The sequence below is a fragment of the Salvelinus alpinus genome, chromosome 10 (assembly GCF_045679555.1).
Source record: "Salvelinus alpinus chromosome 10, SLU_Salpinus.1, whole genome shotgun sequence".
Classification (NCBI taxonomy): Eukaryota; Metazoa; Chordata; class Actinopteri; order Salmoniformes; family Salmonidae; genus Salvelinus; species Salvelinus alpinus.
Window position 1 is genome coordinate 34,699,279 of NC_092095.1, and position 25,320 is coordinate 34,724,598.

At 42.2% G+C, this 25,320-nt stretch overlaps 2 protein-coding genes across 2 annotated transcripts in view; one reads left to right on the forward strand and one right to left on the reverse strand.

Moving 5' to 3' along the window:
• Positions 1 to 4,738: 4,738 nt before the first annotated feature.
• prlh2 (prolactin releasing hormone 2) lies at positions 4,739 to 8,800 on the forward strand. The gene is made up of 3 exons (XM_071327823.1): positions 4,739 to 4,876; positions 5,159 to 5,353; positions 8,354 to 8,800. The coding sequence occupies exons 1-3, from the start codon at positions 4,813 to 4,815 to the stop codon at positions 8,560 to 8,562; spliced, it is 468 nt and encodes a 155-aa protein (XP_071183924.1). The 5' UTR covers positions 4,739 to 4,812; the 3' UTR covers positions 8,563 to 8,800.
• Positions 8,801 to 9,014: 214 nt separating this feature from the next.
• myripb (myosin VIIA and Rab interacting protein b) overlaps positions 9,015 to 25,320 on the reverse strand; it is a 145,337-nt gene continuing 129,031 nt past the window's right edge. Inside the window, 5 exon segments of the mRNA XM_071329076.1 lie at positions 9,015 to 12,232; positions 20,522 to 20,582; positions 20,675 to 20,773; positions 21,134 to 21,295; positions 21,635 to 21,826. Of these exon segments, the coding sequence (XP_071185177.1) occupies positions 12,192 to 12,232; positions 20,522 to 20,582; positions 20,675 to 20,773; positions 21,134 to 21,295; positions 21,635 to 21,826 (555 nt within the window). The 3' untranslated portion in view covers positions 9,015 to 12,191.

Genomic DNA, 25,320 nt, shown 5'->3' on the forward strand with positions numbered 1-25,320 from the left:
TGCCATTCTAGACTGGGGAAACCAGAGAAGATCAATGGTGGACCTCTGCCCACTCTCTGCCCACTCTTGGACCTCTGCCACGATTTACGGTCAGTGTCAATAACAAAAACACCATGGCATAAACGGAAATGATTTAGACCTTGAGTCTTAGTCCATTCAACACTTAATCATCCTGCAAGCAAGGTTTCCTCAGTCAACTAAGAAATTCCTATAGTGAAGGGTGTCCATATTAAGACAGCCTGCCTAACACCGTAATAGTGAAATTCAACAACAGTAGAAAGCAGATTTATCTGTATGTGAGCATATACTCAATGTATGATCTATCATGAAATAATTATAAATGCTGTAATTACAAAAAACGATGCCATTTTAGCTGTTTCTTTTAATCACATTCCTGAAATGCAGTACTGTGGATATGTGAGGATTTGTCCTAGTCCAAAGATCAATACAGTCAATTCCTTAGATGATTTCTTGGAGTGGACGTTCTGATCAGGGATCTCGAAAATGACAATCTGAGTGTTATCCTGGATTTGTATCTCTCTTTCTCACCACACATACAGAAATGTAGATTGAGGGAGCCAATAGTATGTTCATGGTCATTTCAGTTGAGATGACACTGCTGGTCAAAGAGTCTCAGAATGTGTCCCAAATGGCACCCTATTCCCTATAAAGTGCACTACTTTTGACCAGAGCCCTATAAAGGGAATAGGGTGCCATTTGGAACGTAGCCTCGGATTTTACACGGTGCGTTTTCGCTATCCTTCCATAGCTGTAGCCTCTCCTATAGTGTTGTCAGACACACAGCATGGGTTAATGAGACTGCTATGTAACATTCTGACTTAATTAATATGCAATGAGTGTGTGGTAAAACTCGTTGAGGCTGGATTTGGAGGATTTCACCAAACGTTGAGAGAGGCCTATGACATCTTTAGCCCGGAGTGGGAGAGAAAGGCAGTAGTGTTAGATTATCAGGGATCAACCTGAAGATGCATCTAAGCTCATGTTTCTCATGCTAAGCACACACATTTTAAGGGGCACAACATACTGTATATTCTCCATACTCAACTGGCGGACCGCGGACCGGATCCGGACCCAGAACGGGGTCAATACGGAACGCAGGTCCCCCCCCAAAAAAACGTTTACTCGGTCTGGTTTCGACCCCTGGTATCATATAAACAAACATAAGACATGGAAGAATGCATAGAATTGAAGGGAATTAGCTTTAAAAAAATGTTTTAAAAATCTCTGTCCGATGCAAAATATGTAGATTTGCTGCAACATTGTCTCTCCGCCAGCAAGTGGGTTGTGAACAGTTTGGGGTCTCATGGGTTGCGAGGTGGGGGTTTGTTACTACGCCGATAAATTACATTATCCACCCGGAAAATTTGTGTGACCTGACATCTCAAATAGTACTTGAGTACCCCTGCTGTATATTTATGGGGCGCAACATGTGTTATCATAGTATGTGCATATGTTCTTTGAGCTATTTGTGTGCTTGATATTTGTGGATGTAAAGCGGTATTCTGCTGTTCCTTGGTTCTGACATAATAGATATGTCAGAACCAAGGAACATATTTTGGGAGCAAAGAAATATGAATAATTTACAGCAGTTCAGTACAGTTTAAAATGGTATGGTGAGAATACTGGACACACCTCAAATACATTTTGCCCAGAAGCTTGAACATTGGGAAAAATCTGATAGGGGTTGAGCATCTGGTGGAAGCGTCTCATATTTGTTCTGTTGAAAATCAGAGCTCCTCGCCATAAATCAATAATATGCAATATGCATCTTCAAGCATTAAGCCTCAATTTGGTCTCCGGCGGCAAATCCGAGTCATGATTATACATCCTCGGGCAGTAATTTAGTCATTAGCACAGCCATCCTCTCTTGTTGGGTGAACTCTTACTTACATCATGGCATCTGATCCTCTTCAACAGGGCAATAATGGCTCCTAATCTATGGAGGAGAACCAAACTGCTTCCCCCAAGTGAACCGTGCCTCACCCATACTAAACAGGCCAATGACGTACTACAATATCCACCAAGAGTTTTGAATTAAGAGGTTGGAATTATGATTAATGTCACTCTCTCAATTGTGTGCTATTGAATTGTGACAGTTGTCTTGTCCGTTTTTCGTTTACAGATTTGTTTCTTACAAACTGCACCAATAATATTTGATTGAGGGGTGCCAGGAGTGTCTTTTTTTACACTGAACAAAAATATAAACGCAACATGCAACAATTTCAAAGATTTTACTGAGTTACAGTTCCTATAAGGAAAATCAGTCAATTTAAATAAATTCATTAGACCATAATCTATGGATTTCACATGACTGGGAATACAGATATGCATCTGTTGGTCACAGACACCTTAAAAAAAGGTAGAGGCGTGGATCAGAAAACCAGTCAGTATCTGGTGTGACCACCGTTTGCCTCATGCAGCGTGACACATCTCCTTCGCATAAATAGACCACATCTCCTTTAGCCCCCGAGTGGCACAGTAGTGGCACAGCGCTCTAAGGCACTGCATCTCAGTGCTAGAGGCGTCACTACAGACCCTGGTTCGGTCCCGGGCTGTATCACAACCGGCCGTGATCGGGAGTCCCATAGGGCGGCGCACAATTGGCCCAGCGTTTTCCGGTCTAGAGGAGGGTTTGGCCGGGGTATGCCGTCATTGTAAATAAGAATTTGTTCATAACTGACTTGCCTAGTTAAATAAAGGTTAAATAATATATATATATTTTTTATAAAGTTGATCAGGCTATTTATTGTAGCCTGTGGAATATTGTCCCACTCCTCTTCAAAGGCTGTGTGAAGTTGCTGGATATTGTTAGGAACTGGAACCTGCTGTTGTACACATCGATCCAGAGCATCCTAAACTTGCTCAATGGGTGACAAGTCTGGTGAGCATGCAGGCCATGGTAGAATTGGGACATTTTCAGCTTCCAGGAATTGTGTACAGATCTTTGTGACATGGGGCCGTGCATTATCATGGTGAAACATGAGGTGGTGGCGGCGGATGAATGTCAAAACAATGGGCCTCAGGATCTCGTCACGGTATCGCCGTGCATTCAAATTGCCATCGATAAAATGCAATTGTGTTTATTGTCCTTAGCTTATGTCTGCCCGTACCATAACCCCACCGCCACCATGGGGCTCTCTGTTCACAATGTTGACATCAGCAAACCGTTCACCCACACAACGCCATACACGACATCTGCCATCCACCCGGTACAGTTGAAACCGGGATTCATCCATGAAGAGCACACTTCTCCAGCGTGCCAGTGGCCATCGAAGGTGAACATTTGCCCACTGAATTCGGATATGACGCTGAATTGCAGTCAGGTCAATACCCAGGTGAGGACAACGAGCACACAGATGAGCTTCCCTGAGACGGTTTCTGACAGTTTGTGCAGAAATTCTTTGGTTGTGCAAACCCACAGTTTCTTCAGGGTGTCTGGTCTCAGACAATCCCGCAGGTGAAGAAGCCGGATGTGGAGGTCCTGGGCTATCGTGGTTCCACGTGGTCTGTGGTTGTGAGGCCGGTTGAACGTATTGCAAAATTCTCAAAAACGAGGTTGGAGGCGGTTAATGGTGAACAAATGAACATTAAATTCTATGGCAACAGCTCTGGTGGATATTCCTGCAGTCAGCATGCCAATTGCACACTTAACCAGCATGGCTACCACAACATTCAGCAGCAGGTGTGTCCAAACTTTTGACTGGTATTGTATACAGTATATATCATCTTTATTTAGATATCCTCTCACTGGACCTAAACTCTTAGAAAAAAGGTTTCCAAAATGGTTATTTGGCTGTCCCCATAGGAGAACCCTTTTTGGTTCCAGGTAGAACCCTTTTTTGTTCCAGATAGAACCCTTTTGGGTTCCATGTCAAACCATCTATGGAAAGGGTTCTACGTGGAAGCCAAAAGGGGTTCTACCTGCAACTAAAAAGAGAATTTCAAAGGGTTTTCCTATTGGGACAGCCAAAGAACAGTTTAAGTTTTTAGATAGTACTATTTTTAGAAGAGTGTAGTCATGGGCCTCAGGCCAAAGCTGCTATCACCTTTTTGACATTTCAGTTTTACTCTGAATTTCTCCTCAGCCGGACTGTCACCCGTGACTCATCTCTCTGACCTAGCTGTGTCAGGGATGTTTGGACATGAACTGTGCAAACTCATTGACACCACATGCAAAAGAATATCCCTCTATTGATCACTCAACTTTTGTACTTGAGCTTTCATCAATTTGTTAATGTATGTGAATATTGCACATCACTAAAGAATGTAGGCCTATGACATACACATTTACCATGTTGCATTGAAGTAACTGTCCAATGTTCTAGATTTCAATAACCTATAATTAATTACAAAGTTCATTCATTGAAAATGATACTCAGTGATCTGTTTTCCACTATCTGGTTGGTGCTATGACAACAGTAGGACTTGTCGATACTAATCAAGATGATTGACGCATACCCGCCTCCACAGCTCTGGTTCACTGTCTTGTACCCGAAGTAAAGGTCCCCAAAGCAGGAGTCGACTAACTAAGTTAATGTTGTCCACATGTCATTGACTCCTTGATGGAGTGCACCGCGGCGTGCCATGGACCAGGAAAAATGCAACCCAAAAGCCCCATGACATTACTTTTTCATTCTTAAAAGGATAAGGAGATTTGCAAGGAGGGGATGGGGAGGAACTGGTGGTGCTGACGATATCAACCGGAGTATCCTATCTGACAGACGTTCTTGAGTCATCATTTAACATGGGCAGTCCGGAATATATAAATTCGCGCTCACACCATTTCCGCTAATGAATAACCTGGCACGAGGAAAACTCTCCACCGACCCACCTCAGCAAGCTACCAACGTTTACGGTAAGTTGAAACTGGTTGTGTGCTCTCCACTTTTATGTATAAAAAGGGAACATATATTTAGGATTATAACGTATTTATTCAGTTATTAGTTAGCCTTGTGTCAGAGTAGATAATTCGTTGGTATATGTATGTTCTAAAATTACACATTGGTGCGCAATTACGCAAGAATTAGGCTAATTCAAAGTATATGGCAAGATTACATTGACACAAGTCTAAAGTCGGGTTTAAATATTTATCTTTACCTTTATGTCATTTAAAAAAAACACAACGGACCATGTTCAGTGCCTTGCCGTCCATCCACAATGACACCTGAGACTACAGCCGCGTGCCCAGTGATGGTGAGAGAGTGCGTCCTGAGGTCCCGCTGGCTGATGGCTGCGCTCACGATTCTGTTGCTGCTCTCTACGACGGTCACCTGCGTTCACAGTACCACGGTGGAGCACGACTTTCACATCGTCCACAATGTCGACAACAGAAGTAAGTTGAAACACGTTTTATTATCGAATAAGTGAATGATTTGTCTTCATAAGAATTGGATTTCATCTTGAAAGGTGACATTGATGACACATTGGATATTACACATAGGATTTCACACATTATTTTGTATAATTTTTTTTGTGTTATAATTAAAAGGAAAAAAATGTCAATTTCAAACCTATTACAAATGGATAATAAAAGGGTTGTACAATTTGTTCATCAAAAAATGTAATCATAATAAACAAATGTAATACATTTGAATGTAACACACCACTGTTAATGTGATATAATTTATAATTATTTAAAAAAAAACATTTTGTTCATTTGTAATATTATCTAGATTTTCAACATCTTAATTATGGATTTGAACATGTTTTTTAATGATTGATATGGTATTCATAAATTAAACATTCACAGTTTACTTGACTTATAAATCCTAAAATCTTCATAGAAGACTAAAGTGTTGCCTAAAAATGATCATCCTAACCCAGTAATGGACCTCCACTGCCTGATGAAAAGGTGACATCCACTTTCAGGTTACTGTTCATACCAATAGCCTAAAATGGTATTGTTCATACCAATAGCCTAAAATGGTATTGTTCATACCAATAGCCTAAAATGGTATTGTTCATACCAATAGCCTAAAATGGTATTGTTCATACCAATAGCTTAAAATGGTATTGTTCATACCAATAGCCTAAAATGGTATTGTTCATACCAATAGCTTAAAATGGTATTGTTCATACCAATAGCCTAAAATGGTATTGTTCATACCAATAGCCTAAAATGGTATTGTTCATACCAATAGCCTAAAATGGTATTGTTCATACCATACCAATTGAAGGTGTCTGCAGTATAAAAATCACGTATTCAACCAGTTTGAATTTAAAAAAGGACTCATTCTCCTGTTTTGTGTCACTGTGTGTACCGCAATGAGCATGGACAAAATAAAGAAAACCAGAGAATTATCTGAGGAGGTCAGACACAAGATTGTAGCCAAGAGTTGACAATCTCAAGAATACAAGTTCATCTCCAGAGACCATGATGTTCCTGTTTACACCATTCGTAATGTTATCAGGAAGTTTAAGGCCCAGGCCACTGTAGCCAATCTCACTTGACATGGCCACAAGAGAAAACCTGAAGGAAGATTGCAGCGAAGGATTGTTCGAATGGTGGAGAAAGGACCTCGGTCAACAGCCACACAGATTCAAGCTGCCCTTCAGACACAAGGTACAACAGTTTCAACTCGCACCATCCGTCACCACCTCAATGAAAGAGGGTTATATGGTAGGAGACCCAGGAGGACCCCACTGTTGAGAGAAAGACATAAGAAAGCCTGACTGCAATTTGCCAAAACACACTTGAACATGCCAAAATCCTTCTGGGAGAATGTCCTGTGGACAGATGAGACCAAAATTGAGCTTTTTGGTAAAGCATCTCTATGTTAACAGAAAACAAAATGAAGCTTTCAAAGAAAATAACACCTTCCCTACAGTCAAACATGGAAGAGGTTCAGTGATGTTTTGGGGTTGCGTTGCTGCCTCTGGCACTGGGTGTCTTGAACCTGTGCATGGCATCATGAAATCAGGTGAATACCAAGGTATTTTGTAGCGCAATGTCGGACCCAGTGTCAGAAAGCTGGGTCTTCCAGCAGGACATTGACCCCAAACACACTTCAAAAAGAACACAGGAATGGTTCAAGACAAAACACTGGACTGTTCTGAAGTGGCCAGCAATGAGTCCAGATCTAAATCCCATTGAAAACGTGTGGAAAGATCTGAAAACAGCCGTTAGGAGAAGGCACCCTTCAAATCTGAGAGAACTGGAGCAGTTTTCACAAGAGTGGGCCAAACTGCCAGTAGAGGTGTTCAGGAAGCTCATCAACGACTATAGGAAGCGCTTGATTGCAGTTATTTTTACCAAAGGCTGTGCTACCAAATATTAAGTCTAGGGAGTCAATCATTTTGTCAATGCCATTTCTGTTTATTTTCTGATTTAAATGGATATATTAAGTTCAGAATAAAAAACTAAGGTTCTGTAATATTAACAGTGAAATAAAGAATTGTGGAGACCAAATACTTTGTTCAATTTCAACTTATTTTTTGGGAAAATTGTGAGATACTTGAATAATGTGTAAGGGTGCCAATATTTTTGGCCACAACTGTATATATACTGAACAAAAATATAAACACAACATGCAACAATTTCAAAGATTTTACTGAGTTACAGTTCATAGAAGGAAATCAGTCCATTGAAATAAATTCATTCGGCCCTAATCTATGGATTTCAAATGACTGGGCAGGGGTGCACACACGGGTGGGCCTGGGAGGTTCATAGGGGCACCCACTTGGGAGCCAGGTCCACCCACTGGGGAGCCAGGCCCAGCCAATCAGAATGACTTTTTTTCCCCACAAAAGGGCTTTATTACCGACAGAAATACTCAGATGTGTAGGCCCTGGGCTGGCGTGGTTAAACTTGGTATGCGGTTATGAGACCGGTTGGATGTACTGCCAAATTTTCTAAAATGACGTTGGAGGCGGCTTATGGTAGAGAAATTAACATTCAATTCTCTAGCAACAGCTCTGTTGTACATTCCTGCAGTCAGCATGCCAATTGCACACTCCCTCAAAACTTGAGACATCTGTGGCATTGTGTTGTGTGACAAAACTTAACATTTTAGAGTGGCCTTTTATTGTCCCCAGCACAAGCTGCACCTGTGTAATGACCATGCTGTTTAATCAGCTTCTTGATATGCCACACCTGTACGGTGGATGGATTATCTTGGAAAAGGAGAAATGCTCACTAACAGGGATGTAAACAAATTAGTGAAAAACATTTGAGAGAAATACGCTTTTTTTGTGGTATGGAAAATATCTGGGATCTTTTATTTCAGCTCATGAAACATGGGACCAACACTTTACATGTTGCATTCATATTTTTGTTCAGTGTATACTCAAACCTTAACTTGACGCTTCCACTCCCCCCTTGTGTCTTTGTCAGGTCCAGAAATAGATCCATTCTGGTACGTGGGGCGTGGGGTACGGCCCATCGGGCGTTTTGGGAAGAGGCAGAGCGGAGGAGGGGGCAGCGGAGGGCTCAGACACCCTGGGGCCGTGGTCAGCACACTGGAGATTCTCCTCGACATCATCAGGAACCAGGAGAACATCGGGAAGACACTTAGCGGAGAGGACGCCGACTGGCTACCATGACAACATGCTTGGCCGCTCCCCCCCCCCCACCATCTGTCTGTGAACGTGTCTTTATTTAATCAAGGATAGTCTTTCTTTGTCTTTATCTCCTTTTTCTTTCTTTCTTTTCAAGGTTTGCTCTCAAGCCTACAGTATGTCTTAGTCTAGGGACCTCTAAACTGGTTGACCAGTTGTCGTCTGTATGGTACATACTGAGAAATGCAATCTATATTGATTAATAAATGAAGATAGTCTGTAACTATGGTTTTGGTACATTGGTGCTGTGACCGATTATTGTTGAATAAAAAGCAGGAAGTCTAAAAAGAGAAATGTGAAGATGCTCAAAATCTGAATCTTTCTGTGAGTAAGCAGGTCAGTTTTTCTTACCATTGGTGAGGGATATTCTTTGTAACATAAAGTAAGACCATACTTCATTAATCCCCAAAGGTTAGGAATGATAGGAAACTCCAGAGGTCATTCAGGTGCAAACTTTATTCAATCAGTGTTACACTTTTTCTCAAATCAGAGCAATTTGGCACATAGAGAATCTGTATTTTTTGCTTCGTAATATTTTTTCCCCGACACATGATATGGATTGCAACAGACGATTGCGCATATGAGTGAATAGTCCATCAGAGGTGTGCAAAGCGAACTTCACTGCGGCCTAGGAACATAGACAGCTGGTTGCCTCCCGCAGACAACACAGAAGGATCAAGTTTATGATTGGGCAATTATCTTATGTCATATCCATTTTTTTTTTTTTTTTTTTTAACATATATATGGATATATATATATTTATATTTATATATATATAAACAAATTAGGAGGTGAGATAAAATATTTTTTTTTACAATAGAAAAATACAGGACATTGATAATAATGAACCCCTTGGCTGTGCTTCTCGAATTTTGTACATCTATTTAAAACCAGAAACATGCGTTGATACACAACACACATCCAGGAACAACGACGACACACAGGAACGATATGCATAACCTGCAAAATGGGATCATATGATGGATGGAAGGACTTACCAGTGGACAGTGTTCAAATATAATATAAATATAACAGAAGTCCATAGGTATAGGTGTCTCTAGCTCCGGTACAGGGCGTTACATATTATCGTCATTTATTAGACGCTCTTATCCAGAGTAACTTACAGTAGCATTTTCATACTGGTCCCCCGTGGGAATCGAACCGACAACCCTAGCGTTGCAAGCGTCATGCTCTACCAACTGAGCCACAACATGACCCCACGCGATAGATTCGGCTTGAAGAATGGTCAACCTGCACGTAACAACCTGAACCAGCGCAAACGTCATACTATTTTACCTGTAATTACTAAGGAACAGAATCCCTCAACACTGCATTTCATCTCCTCTATATTAATATACTATCTAATCTTTTCAATATAAAGATCAGGGCCTCTCAGAGTATCACAAGAGTAGGAGTGCTGATCTAGGATCCATTTTGTGTTGTAGATCACAATGAATATGGTTACATGGACAGGGAAAGCCTGATCCTAGATCAGCACTCCTACTCTGAGACGCTGATAAAAAAAACAGGCCCGGCATTCCAGACTCTCACCCCGGTCATCGGAGTAATACCAGACACTGCATCAACTGCTCTTTATCGCATCTCCCATGTTATCGTGAATATGAATACCGTCATCCCCATTAAAATCACACATTTTCAGACAATTAATGCAGGCATACATGTAAAGCACTTTGAAGAAGGAAACATGACACGGTTTCAGACTTGGCTGATGAGAAAACCTTTCAGAGGGGGAGAATAACGCCTAGACCGGTTTCCGCCCACTTTGTTTTAGAGAAAAGAACTGCGTAATAACAATCTTCAAAAGTACAAAAATAAAATCATGCTTTTCATGGCATTTTGTCATAAAGCCCAGTAGACTTCATTATGTATAAATCTTTACAAGATATTTAACACAACGTACAATTAATTCTTGGAGCCATATAGCACAGGAGAGAAATCAAAATGTGTGCCGAATAAAGGCCACAAAGCTGAAACAAATGAAACATAAAAATAACAAGCAAAAAACACTTTTGACATTTTTGTCATTTAGCGCTTATCCAGAGCGACTTACAGTTAGTGCATTCATCTTAAGATAGCTAGGTGGGACAGCCAAATATCTCAGTCATAGTACATATATTTTTGCTCAATAAAGTAGCTATCAGCTAAGTGTGAGTATTAGTTCACGCACAAATTGCCCTGTCCTTTAATCCTAGTTAATGTGTCAACCATCATCTGCAAGTTATGAACAGTCAGCAGTTCACACACCACGTATACTACTGGGAAGACAGATATCACTTAAAGTAGATGGCCCTAGCTAGCAAAAGACAGTACTAGACAACAACAAATGAAGACAAAAATGATGCTTATCACTCCTGGAGATATCAGGAGTCCTCTAGCTATAGAATGAAGCATATTTTTCTTTAAAAGACAGAGTGGTGAAGATTTCATAGAGAGAGGTTTTTGTTTGGTTAAGAAACGTGTGTCAATGTATTCTAATGTTGGCTTCTTTGGGTTCATAAATGCTTTACATATACTTTACATAATAGGTAGACCATTTGTGTGATAAATGTTTCATTATTTGTTAATTAATGCAACTAACTATTTTGCATTGCATTATTTTGGCCTTGGTCTCTCTGGAGCCAGATGCCAAAGTCTCACAACCTGTAGATGGAGGTTATTTTGGCCTTACAAAACATATATTCCATAAATTGTCATTGTGTGGGCCTAGCAATGTAGTGAATCTTTCTCCACATATGGTAACTAAGCGCCAGAGTAATTAGGTCATCTCAAAATCACCTCCTTCAAAAGATTGAGTAAATGTAAATGATTAATTAAGGAACAGGAGAGGACGCCAGACGTTTCTTAAAGTGAACCTCTAATCTAAACTTCGAAAGCACGTCAGACCAGATCGTGGTGAATGAGGATTGTTATCTGCTAGTTCAAGGAAATTATTACTTTTGAGTCTTTACACAGAAATAATAATAAAACAACATCGAACAGGTTCTGTAGGTGCTCGGCAATTCATCATGACATTTCATCAGTGAGAGAAACAACAAGACCAAAACAGTAGTATAAAAACATGGGTTCAGCCTTTTTTGGGACATTCATCACAGAAGTTTTCACATGGTTTTTCACATCTTCAAACACCTACAACACCCTTGCAAACAGTTAGGAAAAAAAGACTGACAGAGGTTTTCTTATTTTCTGTACAAGGACTTTGAAGTTAGGTCTTCTTTTGACAGTAGGACAGTGAGTTGTCTCGGCGAGGAGTGTTCGTTCGCTGATTTTAAGGCAGAGACACGTCGTCTATCAAACCACCCTGTTGTGGGCGTTGTGGTGCGGTAGTTACAGTGAATGAGGCCCAGCGGGCTGATGGAGTAGGTTGGGACAGGGGTTGAATGAGTCGGTCCTGGGCTGGGGGAGGCAGGGAAGGGGGTCTGGAGGTATTCAGGGGGTGACTGGATGCGGCCGTGCCTGGCTGAGGAGAGCGCTGGGTGGGGTGCACAGGGCAGGTGTTGGCCCCTGCATAGCCCAAGGCAGACGCTGGATCAAGGCACTGGAGTGGAGAGACCCCACGGGGCCCCTGAGGGACTCTTTGTGCTTTCTGTCTGTCGCTACGGATGAAGTGCTGTTACCTGCTGCTCAGACTCCTTATCTGGAAAAAGACAAGGAAATACATAAAGAAATATATGACTTGAGCTATTCAGGTAGCTAAGGAGTGTATTCAATAGTCACAATGACAAATGAAGTTATTACACTGCATAACCATTCATGTAGTTTGCATTGCGTATACATTCAGTGTACAAAACATTAGGAACACCTTCCTAATATTGAGTTGCACCCCCTTTTGCCCTCAGAACAGTCTCAATACGTCGGTACATGGACTCTACAAGGTGTCAAAAGTGTTCCACAGGGATGCTGCCCCATGTGGACGCCAATGCTTCCCACAGTTGTGTCAAGTTGGCTGGATGTGCTTTGGGTGGTGGACCATTCTTGATACACACTGTTGAGCGTGAAAAATCCAGCAGCGTTGCAGTTTTTGACACCCACAAACTGTTGCGCCCGGCACCTACTACCATACCCTGATGAAAGGCACTTAAATCTTTTGTCTTGCCCATAGCACATATACACAATCCATGTCTCAATTGTCTCAAACCTGTCTCCTCCCCTTCGTCTACACTGATTGAAGTGGATTTAACAAGTGACATCAATACGGGATCATAGCTTTCACCTGGATTCACCTGGTCAATCGGTCACTTGGTAGGTGTTCCTAATGTTTTGTATACTCCGTGTATCTGGTAATATCTAATCAGAATTGGGCATAAAATGTAGAAGTTCCCAAGACCCGAGAGAGAAACAGTAAAACATTACGTTCGTTAGTTAAATAATCATTACATGATGCGCTAGTCTGGGACTCACCCACAAACAGGACCAAAGCTCGCCTGCTGAGGAGTGACGGACACCATCCTAGCTGGATGGGTGCTCTCATCTTTTCTATCAACATAGACAGGGCTCTAACTCCTCTAGCTCCACAATGAGATAGGGTGCTGTTAGCCAGCCTGCCAGCTTAGTGGAATCTGCCCCTAGCACAGTCATTGTAGTCAGCTCAGTTTTCCCCATTGAGACCGTGTCTGTGACTCGATCTAGGTCTGGCAAAATTAAACACACTTTAGCAATCCCACTGGAATAAAGACCTCGTCCATTCCTGTCATTATTGAAAGAGATTGTGATCATACCTCACATCTCAAAACAGGACTACTTAATGTAAGATCCTTCACTTCCAAGGCAGTCATAGTCAATTAACTAATCACTGATCATAAACGTGATGTGATTGGCCTGACTGAAACATGGCTCAAGCCTGATGAATTGACTGGGTTAAATGAGGGCTCTCCTCCTGGTTACACTAGTGACCATATCCCCAGAGCATCCTGCAAAGGCAGAGGTATTGCTAACATTTATGACAACAGAAAAGGCAACATTTTCATCTTTTGAGGTTCTAGTCATGAAATCTATGCAGCCTACTCAATACATTTTTTATAGCTGCTGTTTACAGGCCTCCTGAGTCGTTTACAGTGTTACTTACAGAGTTCTTTGAATTCATATCGGGCCTCATAGCCATGACAGATAATATTCAAATTTTTGGTGACTTCAATATTCACATGGAGAACTCCACAGACCCACTCCAAAAGGCTTTCGGAGCCATCATCGACTCAGTGGATTTTGTCCAACATGTCTCGGGACGTACGCATTGCCACAATCATATCCTGGATCTAGTTTTGTCCCGTGGAATAGATATTGTGGATCTAAATGTGTTTCCTCATAATCCTGGACTATTGGGCCACCATTTTATTACATTTGCAATCGCAACAAATAATTAGCTTAGAACCCAACCAAGGATTATCAAGAGCTGCGCTATAAATTCTCGGACAACGCAAAGATTCCTAGATGCCCTTGCAGACTTCCTCCACCTACCCAAGGACATCGGAATACAAAAATCCCCTAACTGAGGATCTAAACGTAACTTTGTGTAATACCCTAGATGCAGTCGCGCCACTAAAAGCTAAAAAAATTCAAATACAGAAAATATCCGAGCACGGAAAGAAGCTTCCAGAAAATTGGAACGGAAATGTCACTCCACCAAATTGGAAGTATTACGACTACCTTGGAAAGACAGTACCGTGCAATATCGAAAAGCCCTCACTGCTGCTCGATCAGCCTTCTTTTCAAACCTGACTGAGGAGAATAAAAACAATCCTAAATACATTTTTGATACTGTTGCAAAGCTAACTAAAAAGCAGCATTCCCAAGTGAGGATGCGCTTCACTTCAGCAATGACGAATTCATAAACCTCTTCAATGAAAAGGTCATGATCATTAGAAAGAAAATTACAGACTCCTCTTTGAATAGGTGTAGTTGTCCTGAGTCTGCACAGAACTGCCAGAACCTCAGATCAATGGAGACACCCACGTTTTTGTCGACACATTCACAAAAATAGTCATGGCCTCTAAATCTTCCAACTGCCTACTGGACTCGATTTCAACTAAACTACTGAAAGAGCTACTTCCTGTGCTTGGCCCGTATATATTGAACATAATAAATGGCTCCCTATCCTTCCAATGTGTACAAAAGTAACTTAAAGTGGCAGTAATAAAGCCTCTCCTGAGAAAGCCAAACCTTGACCGCAAATGTTTGACTTTTACTATCTGCCTATATCAAATCTCCCATTCCTCAAATTTTGTTGTTGAAAAAGCTGTTGCTGAGAAACTCACTGTTTCCTGAAGACAAATGATGTACAGTTAAAGTCGGAAGTTTACATACACTTAGGTTGGAGTCATTAAAACTCGTTTTTCAACCACTCCACAAATTTCTTGTTAACAAACTATAGTTTTGGCAAGTCGGTTAGGACATCTACTTTGTGCATGACACAAGTAGTTTTTCCAACAATTGTTTACAGACAGATTATTTCACTTATAACTCACTGTACCACAATTCCAGTGGGTCAGAAGTTTACATAAACTAAGTTGACTGTGCCTTTACACAGCTTGTAAAATTCCAGAAAATTATGTCATGGCTTTAGAAGCTTCTGATAGGCTAATTGAAATAATTTGAGTCAATTGAAGGTGTACCTGTGGATGTATTTCAAGGCCTACCTTCAAACTCAGTGCCTCTTTGCTTGACATCATGGGAAAATCTAAAGAAATCAGCCAAGACCTCAGAAAAATAATTGTAGACCTCCACAAGTCTTGTTCATCCTTGGGAGCAATTTACAAACGCCTGAAGGTACCACATTCATCTGTACAAACAATAGTACGCAAGTATAAACACCATGGGACCGCGCAGCAGTTATACCACTCAGGAAGGAGACGTGTTCTGTCTCCTAGAGATGAATGTACTTTGGTGCGAAAGGTGCAAATCAATCCCAGAACAACAGCAAAGGACCTTGTGAAGATGCTGGAGGAAACAGGTACAAAAGTATCGATATCCACAGTAAAACGAGTCCTATATCGACATAACCTGAAAGGCCGCTCAGCAAGGAAGAAGCCACTGCTCCAAAACCGCCATAAAACTGCACGTGGACAAAGATTGTACTTTTTGGAGAAATGTCCTCTGGTCTGATGAAACAAAAATAGAACTGTTTTGCGATAATGACCATCGTTATGTTCGGAGTGAAAAGAGGGAGGCTTGCAAGCTGAAGAACACCATCCCATCCGTGAAGCACAGGGGTGGCAGCATCATGTTGTGGGGCTGCTTTGCTGCAGGAGGGACTGGTGCACTTCACAAAATAGATGGCATCATGAGGGAGGAAAATTATTTGGATATATTGAAGCAACATCTCAAGACATCAGTCAGGAAGTTAAAGCTTGGTTGCAAATGGGTCTTCAAAATCGTCAATGACCCCAAGCATACTTCCAAAGTTGTGGCAAAATATCTTAAGGACAACAAAGTAAAGGTATTGGAGTGGCCATCACAAAGCCCTGACCTCAGTCCTATAAAAAATATGTGGGCAGAACTGAAAAAGCGTGTGTGAGCAAGGAGACCTTCAAACCTGATTCAGTTACACCAGCTCTGTCAGGAGGAATGGGCCAAAATTCACCCAACTTATTGTGGCAAGCTTGTGGATGGCTACCCGAAACAATTTAAAGGCAATGCTACCAAATACTAATTGAGTGTATGTAAACTTCTGACCCACTGTGAATGTGATGAAAGAAATAAAAGCTGAAATAAATCGTTCTCTCTACTATTATTCTGACATTTCACATTCTTAAAATAAAGTGGTGATCCTAACTGACTTAAGACAGGGAATCTTTACTAGGATTAAATGTCAGGAATTGTGAAAACCTGAGTTTAAATGTATTTGGCAAAGGTGTAAGTAAACTTCCGACTTCAACTGTATACAAAAAGCTCCAGTCTGGTTTAAGACCCCATTATAGTACTGAGACCACACTCGTGAAGGTGGTAAATTTCCTCTTTAATGGCGTCAGACCAAGGCTCTGCGTCTGTCCTTGTGCTACTAGACCTTAGTGTGGCTTTTAACACCAACCTTTTGAGTCAAGATCACTTTCACAGTCAAAAAGCTAGCCGAGATCTACCACTCAGATTGTTGGCTGGACTGACAATATTGTTATTCTCAGACCATATCATAGTTCAAAACTTGATCTTTGATATCAAAATAGATCAGTTGGTGTAGCACTTGCGATGCACTGCGGACCATAAATTGAAATAATTCGCTTTTTTATTTTACTTTTATTTTTACTGTACCTGCATCTGATGGTCATGGTGCTTTCAAGGCAACTGGGAACCCACCCAAAAAACAAAGGTCAAATCAAGACGTCAATGATCTTTAGGTCGGAAAGTTTTCGACTTGGAATTCCAAGTTGGATGACCATTCATGGGATCTTGATTTTTTCTGAGTTACCAACTCATTGAAGTCGGAAGTCGGAGATTTCCGAGTTCCCAATTGTTGTTCTTATGACCAGAGAAAGTGAAACATTCCTCTATATTAAAGTAGACACGACGAGCTGCTCATAATAATAAAAATGCAGGGCTAATGATACACTTGGCTACTCTTTCATTGCAGCGCAAGTACGGAGAATCGCGTATTATGTTTTGTAATAGTGTTGAACAGTGTTTTGAGCTATATAAAAACAAATGTGAACTCCCTCATGAAGTTAATACATCTTACATAGGCTAGTATAAAACTTTGCTGTGGCTGGGGTCGTAGAAGCTCTATAGGTACGGTGATTTGAGCGTTCCTATTGGCCAGCATTTTCTACAGAAATGTTTGGTGATGGACTAGGAATGCATTGAAAATCGACCAGTCGATTGCGATTAACCGGTTGGCGACCACTGTTTTGGAGAGATTGGAAACCCAAAATGGTCTACGCAGACAAGTTTTTGCCTGGTTTAGATCTTATCTAAATCTGTGGGTCTTATCTAAATAAATGTTCCTCAAGGTTCTGTTTTTTTTAGGACTTTTGTTTTCACTATATATACTACCTGTTGGTGATGTCATTCGGAAACACAATGTCAACTTTCACTGCTATGCCCACAACACATTGCTGTAAGTGCCTACCCTGGAAGCCTGTGTTTCAGACATAAGGAAGTGGATGGCGGCACATTTTTTACTTTTAAACAGAGATGCTAAGAAACAAAGAGTCCCAAGAAACAAAGAGATCTTCTGTTAAATCTGACAATTAATCTGACAATTAATCTCGATGGTTGTACAGTCGTCTCAAATAAAACTGTGATGGACCTCGGCGTTACTCTGGACCCTGATCTCTCTTTTGACGAACATATGAAAAATATTTCAAGAGTGGCTTTCTTTCCATCTTAAAGGTTTTAAGAATCAGATCATGCAGAAAAGCTAATCCATGCTTTTGCCACTTCAAGATTAGACTACTGCAATGCTCTACTCTCCAGACACACGGATAAAACACAAAATAAACTTCCGGGAGTGCTAAATACAGATGCTAAAATCTTTTTGATTTATTTTGATTTAACCTTTATTTAACTAGGCAAGTCAGTTAAGAACAAATTCTTATTTACAATGACGGCCTACACCAGCCAAACCCAGACGACGCTGGGCTAATTGTGGCCGCCCTATGGGACTCCCAATCACAGCCGGATGTGATACAGAAAGGATTCGAATCAGGGACTGTAGTGACGCCTCTTAGACCGCTGCGCCACTCGGGAGCCCCTAGAACTAGAACCAAAACATTTGATCATATTACTCCAGTGCTAGCCTCTCTACACTGGCTTCCTGTTAAGGCTAGGGCTGATTTCAAGGTTTTACTGCTGAACTACAAAGCATTACATGTACTTGCTTCTACCCATCTCTCCGATTTGGTCGTGGCGTACATACCTACACATACGCTACGGTCACAAGATGCAGACCTCATTGTTCCTACAATTTCTAAGCATACAGCTGGAGCAAGTGCTAGCTCCTATAGAGCTGCATTTTTATGGAATGGTCTGCTGATACGTGAGAGACGCAGACTCAGTCTCAACATTTAAGTCTTTACTGAAGAATCATCTCTTCAGTAGGTCCTATGATTGAGTGTAGCCCAGGGGTGCAAAGGGGAACAGCAAGGCACTGGAGTGATGAACCACCTTTGCGGTCTCTGCCTGGCCAGCTCCTCTTACCCTATTACGGGGCTGAGACACTGGCTTACTAGTGCTCTCCCATGGCGTCACTGATGTTATCTTGCTGTTCGGTGTTGAGCCCCCTCAGCTCGTGTGGTGGGGAGATCTTCGTGGGCTATACTCCGCCTTGTCTCAAGGTAGTAAGTTGGTTGTCTGTTGATTTCCCTCTGGTGGTGTGCTTTGGCAAAGTGGGTGGGGTTATATCCTGCCTGGTTGGTCCTGTCCGGGGGTATCATTGGACGGGGCCAGTGTCCCCCGACCCTCCCGTCTCAGTCCCCAGTGCCTATGCTGCAACAGTCTATGTGCATGGGTCAGTTTGTCCTATCTGCTGTATTTCTCCTGTCATGCCTGGTGTCCTGTGTGATCTTAAGCATGCTCCCTCTAATTCTCCCATCTCTAACTCTTTCCCCTCCAGGAGGTCCTGAGCCCGAGGACCATGCCTCATGACTACCTGGCCTGATGACTCCTGGCTGTCCCCGTCCCCAGTCCACCTGGTCGTGCTGCTGATTCAGTTTCTACTGTTTTACCTGTGGCTATGGAACCCTGACCTGTTCACCGGACCTGCTACCTTATCCCAGCCCTGTTGTCTCGACCTCTGAATGCTCGGCTAGGTAAAGCCAACTGATATTTACTCCTGAGGTGCTGACCTGTTGCACCCTCTATAACCACTGTGATTATTATTTGACCCTACTGGTCATCTATGAACATTTGAACATCTTGAAGAGCGCTCTAGCGTTAATGTCCCTGTATTCCTATAATCTCCACCGATACATCCAGAAGAGGACTTGGCCACCCCTTAGAGACTGGTTCCTCTCTAGGTTTCTTCCTAGGTTCCTGCCTTTCTAGGGAGTTTTTCCTAGCCACTGTGCTTCTACATCTGCATTGCTTGCTGTTTGGGGTTTTAGTCTGGGTTTTTGTATAAGCACTGTGTGATCTATTGATGTAAAGATGGCTTTACAAATACATTTGATTGATTGATTGTCTAATGAGTCTCTTTCAAAAGATGCACCGTCGACCCCTTTCTGAAATCAATGCTTTAAGACTATATGAGACTTCTTTGATTTAGCCTCTGTTGCGCTGTGTTTCACTTTGAAACGAAGGCTAAAACAGAGTGGTTTCATTGACCATGTGGAAAAGCTGCTTGATGGTGTCAAAAAAAAAGAAGAAAACCCCGATTAATAATTAATAAATGATTAACATGAAAAGAAGCGTGCCCCATTGGTTAATGACGCAGCCGTCCGATTCGTCTCCTCTTCTCTGTGCTCCTGCTCTCTTTCCTAATGGAACCTTTCTCGTTCCTTTCTATATCTTCCCTCTCTACCTGGTACACTTAGCCTGGCATCCATTCAACGTCTTCCTTTAGATCCAAATGTGATGTTAGTCTTCTAAGTGTGAACACAAATCTTTCTGCCAAGCCAACGTCCGCACATGGGGAAAAAGGGTGCGTTATTCTGTGGAGCAGACAACATCGTGTTGCCACAGTGATGTCAGCCGCGATCGATGCAACACGCACATCAAAGCGTAAAGAGGGCGTGAGTGTATTTTCAAACCTCTGAAAGGAAAAACCTTCTCATTGTTGACAGTGTGACATTACAGAGTCTGAAAGACTTAGGATTTTATGAAGTGACAAAGTTTGGGTCTTTTTTGCGACCTGGTACTTTTTTTCTATCAACAAGGGGAGCCAATCCTATAAACTCCATTTAACAGAAGTAGAAAAAGGAAATGGATTAAATAGAACATTTAACATTGTTCAATAGCAAAAGGTTTCCTTTGTGATCATTTCAACAAGTTGGTCTGTTACCTTTGACCGGAGGGGCAGGTAGTTTTCTCCTCTGTTGGCGTGATGTGTCAAGGGTTTGAGGCTGCAGAGTGACAGATCAGTACGGTGAATACAGTGGCCATATGAGGGTGTAGCTGTGTGTAATAATTGTCAGGTGAGAATATACTACAGTACCTTAGGTTTTGGCTTGGAGAAGTTGGAGAAACGATTGCAGGCGGTGACATTCAGTCCAGCTGTTTTTAGAGATAATATCCTCTCCTCGATGTCTGATATCTGGAGGAGAAAGATTCCAAATTATTCAGAAATATAAACGAAATTTGCTGTAGATGTAGTGTAGAGTACATCAAGGCTCAAGTTAACTTAATGAATTAATCAGGTTAATTTAGAAGACACCATTAGAATACAATTACATATTCCCCGCATTCTCTCCAGTCTCCACATTAAAACCTGCCTTCTTACAGGACCATCAAACATTGGTTGCATTCCATGCCCACCACATTGCCACGTTACATTGCCACGTCATCAACTGCACAGTTGGGCATGCATCACATCTGACATGTGTCTGCAATGTAATCAGGATGGAATGCAGTCATTGAAACAACTGGGCGTTTGGATATGAATGAACCCCCTTACCTGGAGCTCAGACTGCTGCACCTGGGCGGCAGCAGTGGCCACCTGGTCCTCCAGGAAGGCCAGGTCTCTGTCTGAGGTGCCACTGCTGATGCCTCGGGCCACCTTCTCCAGGTCCCCCAGTGCCCCCTCCAGGCCGTACACCGCCCCCGCAGCCATGTACACCTACAGGGACAAGTCACGTGTTACAGGAAAGGTCAATGGGCACAGGTGCTGAGCATAACAATGTTGGGGACCCACAGGGCTCTATCCTTGGGCCTTTCTTGTTTAGTCTCTACAGGTGGTAGTCACTATATGGTCAAGCTAAGATGGACAAAAGTGTCTCAGATAGTGAGTTCAGATGAGCAAGTACACATACGCTATTTACTCTTTTTTATACAGGGTTATGGTGGAGGTTAAGGTAAGGATTACGTTTAGGGTTTAGAAAGCGCTGCATTTGGTCCTTTCTAGCATGGCCAGGTAGTGACCACCAACATCGAGATGTATGTAGGCACTGGGTCTTACGTTTTCCTCCATCTTGGTGAGTTTCTGGTCCAGCTTCCTGGTCTCTAAGTTGCTGAGGAAGGACTCAGACGCGCTCATGCACTCAGAGGGGGTGAAACTATCGCCCCCCGCCTCACCAATCAGTTCCTCTGTGGCGTTGAGCACCTTTAGTACCTCTGTGGTGATACTGCACAGCGATGCGGCCGAGTACTTCTGCTCAACACACACACGTGCACACACACGTCAAGAGACACACACACACACACACAGAGAGAGACATGCCACATAGAAACAGACACACAACACACACAAAGATACGAGTCAGACACACACAGGCATGACAACAGACTATCATTAGTGGGTACAAACAAATATGGAACAGTCAAGAGGAGAGTCGTAACAGGGTCCAAGTGAGATGTTTACAGCACGGTCCTCAATGACACACAGAGCTTTTACACCTCCAATCAGTGCAGCACACACGCACACACACACACACATTGTCACATCTCATGTCAACCTGCAAGGAGCAATCAGGTGGAGGAAGAAGAGTGTGACGCTTCATGTGGAAGAGGAGGGGAGCTGTTGACCTTTATTACTAGATTCCAGGTCATGGAAGGGTGACAGGTGACCTAACAGAGTTACAATTACTGTATTTACATTTTCCTCTACCACAAACCACTAGAAAGGTAAAAAATTGGAGAAAATACGATAAGTGAAAGTGCAGTCTCGAACCTACAAGACTAACAAACCACACCCCTGCTGTAAAGTACAAACAAGTACATCTGAATGGATGAAAAGGTGAGAGGGTATGAGGGAGAAGGAGAGAGATCGGTGGATTTCAATAATGAGATAATCCTTGGCTTGAAGCTTTGATCTGTGGGACTAACAAGTGCATTGATCCACACCCCTTTCTCTCTCTCTCTCTCTCTTTTTAAGACGCGTTAGCTAGCTAGCGACGTACGTGGGCTTTGAAAGGAAGTGTGTATAGTGTGGGTGGTAAGGGGTGGCACTCGAGTGGGAGACGAGAGGAGATGAGAGGCGGCTCCTTTTGAACACTCAGAGGTGACTTAGAGAGCAAAGAGCGAGAGGGGAAGATTTCAGGTACCGACTGAGTACGTAGATGGGTAATGGGAGCCGGAGTGAGAGTTTTGGCCGTCACCTATAGTACATTACCAATATACATCATTATCACACGGCTCCATTTCCTACTGCGACATTTGTGTTTAGAAAGCCCTTTTAGAAACTGCATCCAACTTTAAAAGGACTAGACTTGTATTCCTGAGATACCACGCAGTGTGAGCATGCTGCAGATCTATACTGTTGTACCGTCACAGCATCTCCCACAAATACCGCAACGGCAACGTTTTCTATTCATGGTGCTCTTCGTTAAAATAAAAACGTCAGCGTTATAAAAAATATAAAACAAGAGCACCATGAATTGAAAACTGTTGTTGTTGTGGTCATTTGTGGCTTTTAGTGGCACCGGCACATCTAAAAATGTACCCTTCACAGTATGTGGGTGTGTGGGATACACCATGGTATATCCTATAATTAATAATTCCATCCATGTTTGTCTTGTCATATATTTAATGAATGGAGAGCTGTTGTTTCATACCTTCGCTGTGGTCATACACCAGCATCTGCTTTTACAAAATGTCACAACTGTATTGAAATAGGAATAAATGTGAAAAGCACTAAAGAAAACGGCTACGCGGGAAAACCACATGAATTTCACGTGACCTTATGTGAAGTTAATGTGATAACATGTAATAGCATGTAAAAGCAACATGTGATATCATGAAACTACACATGTAAAAAATCCTTGTACCTGTGATACCATGAAATTACACATGACAACATTTGAAAGTTTGTAAAACTGCAAATTAGATTTTTTAAACGTGAATTATTTTGTTGTGTTACAGTCTGCACGTCACATGTGAGGTAAAAACGTGTTATTCTCCTCACGTGAAAAAGTGGTGTTAACATGTGAACTCTAAATTCAATTTGTGTGAATATATGGTTTCACATGTGAACAACTGACCTCACGTCTCTTTTGTTTTCACGTGTGAATATATCAGCTCAACATGTGAAACTGCACATTTCACGTGGCTCTTTTGAAAGGGATGTAATGAAATGGTATGGCCATTTTTATTTTAAAAAAATAATTTGAGCCCTTTTTCGTGGTATACAATTGGTAGTAGTTACAGTCTTGTCTCATCGCTGCAACTCCCGTACGGACTCGGGAGAGGCAAAGGTTGAGAGCCATGCGTCCTCCGAAACACAACCCAACATAGCCGCACTGCTTCTTGACACAATGCACATCCAACCCGGAAGCCAGCCGCACCAATGTGTTGGAGGACACTGTACACCTGGCAACCTGGTCAGCGTGCACTGCACCCGGCCCGCCACAGGAGTCGCTAGTGCGCGATGAAACAAGGATATTCCTGCCGGCCAAACCCTCCCTAACCCGGACGACGCTGGGCCAACTGTGCGTCGCCCCTTGGACCTTCCGGTCGCAGTCGGCTGCGACAGAGCCTGGGCTGGGACCCAGAGTCTCTGGTGGCACAACTGGCACTGCGTCACCCGGGAGGCCGGTATGGGCATCTTATTAAGGTAAGTGGTACTCTGTGCAGCTAAAATAGTGTAGACATCTTTAATCAATACGATTACATTTGACGTGATGATTTAGTACTAGCTTTTCTATATGACCCCATCTGGGACTTGAACTCACAACCTCTAGATTTGGGGTATGACAATCACAAAGTCTGTAGCAATCTCAGAAGTTTCCTACAGATTCAATAACTATAATACATCTCTGCACTTAGTAAAGAGTGCCATCGGCACTGCCATTTTAATTACCAGTTAAATCTGACTATTCTCCCATCATTGATATAATTTACTTATTTCAGCAATTTGAGGGTTTTCTGTATAGTTGTCTAATACTGCTGAGGCATATTATTCTGTTTTAATGTTTCTCCTGAATCACCATGATAAATATAATAGTTTTTCTTGAGCGACTTTTCAACAAAGCTGAGATTTACTTTGAAGTCCAAAGTGAAGGGAATCCAAGTGAAATCAGTTATTGACACAGACATGGGTGTGTAGCACGAAGATCTGAATGCTGTCAACCAAGAGGTTGTGAGTTCAGATCCCAAACCTTCTAGGCAGAGATGCAAAGAAAAAGCCATATCTCAGACTGGCCAATAGAAAGAAAAGATTTAGATGGGCAAAAGAACACAGACAAGGCTAGCATCCCGGAGTCACCTCTTCACTGTTGACTTTGAGGCCAGTGTTTTGCGGGTACTATTTAATGACGCTGCCAGTTGAGGACTTGTGAGGCATCTGTTTCTCAAACTAGACACTCTAATGTACTTGTCCTCTTGCTCAGTTGTGCACCGGGGCCTCCCACTCCTTTTTCTATTCTGGTTCGAGCCAGTTTGCTCTGTTCTGTGAAGGGAGTAGTACACAGCGTTGTACGAGATCTTCAGTTTCTTGGCAATTTCTCACAAGGAATAGCCTTAATTTCTCAGAACAAAAATAGACTGATGAGTTTCAGAAGAAAGTACTTTGTTTCTGGACATTTTGAGCCTGTAATCGAACCCACAAATGCTGATTCTCCAGATACTCAACTAGTCTAAAGAAGACCAGTTTTATTGCTTCTTTTTAACAGAACAACAGTTTTCAACCATAACATAATTGCAAAAGGG

Excerpts from the sequence above, each read along its gene's own strand:
- prlh2 (XM_071327823.1), top strand. The coding sequence starts at position 4,813 with ATGAATAACCTGGCACGAGGAAAACTCTCCACCGACCCACCTCAGCAA. Across the intron at positions 4,877-5,158 it reads GCAAGCTACCAACGTTTACG|TGCCTTGCCGTCCATCCACA; the intron begins GTAAGTTGAAAC and ends GACCATGTTCAG. Across the intron at positions 5,354-8,353 it reads CCACAATGTCGACAACAGAA|GTCCAGAAATAGATCCATTC; the intron begins GTAAGTTGAAAC and ends TGTCTTTGTCAG.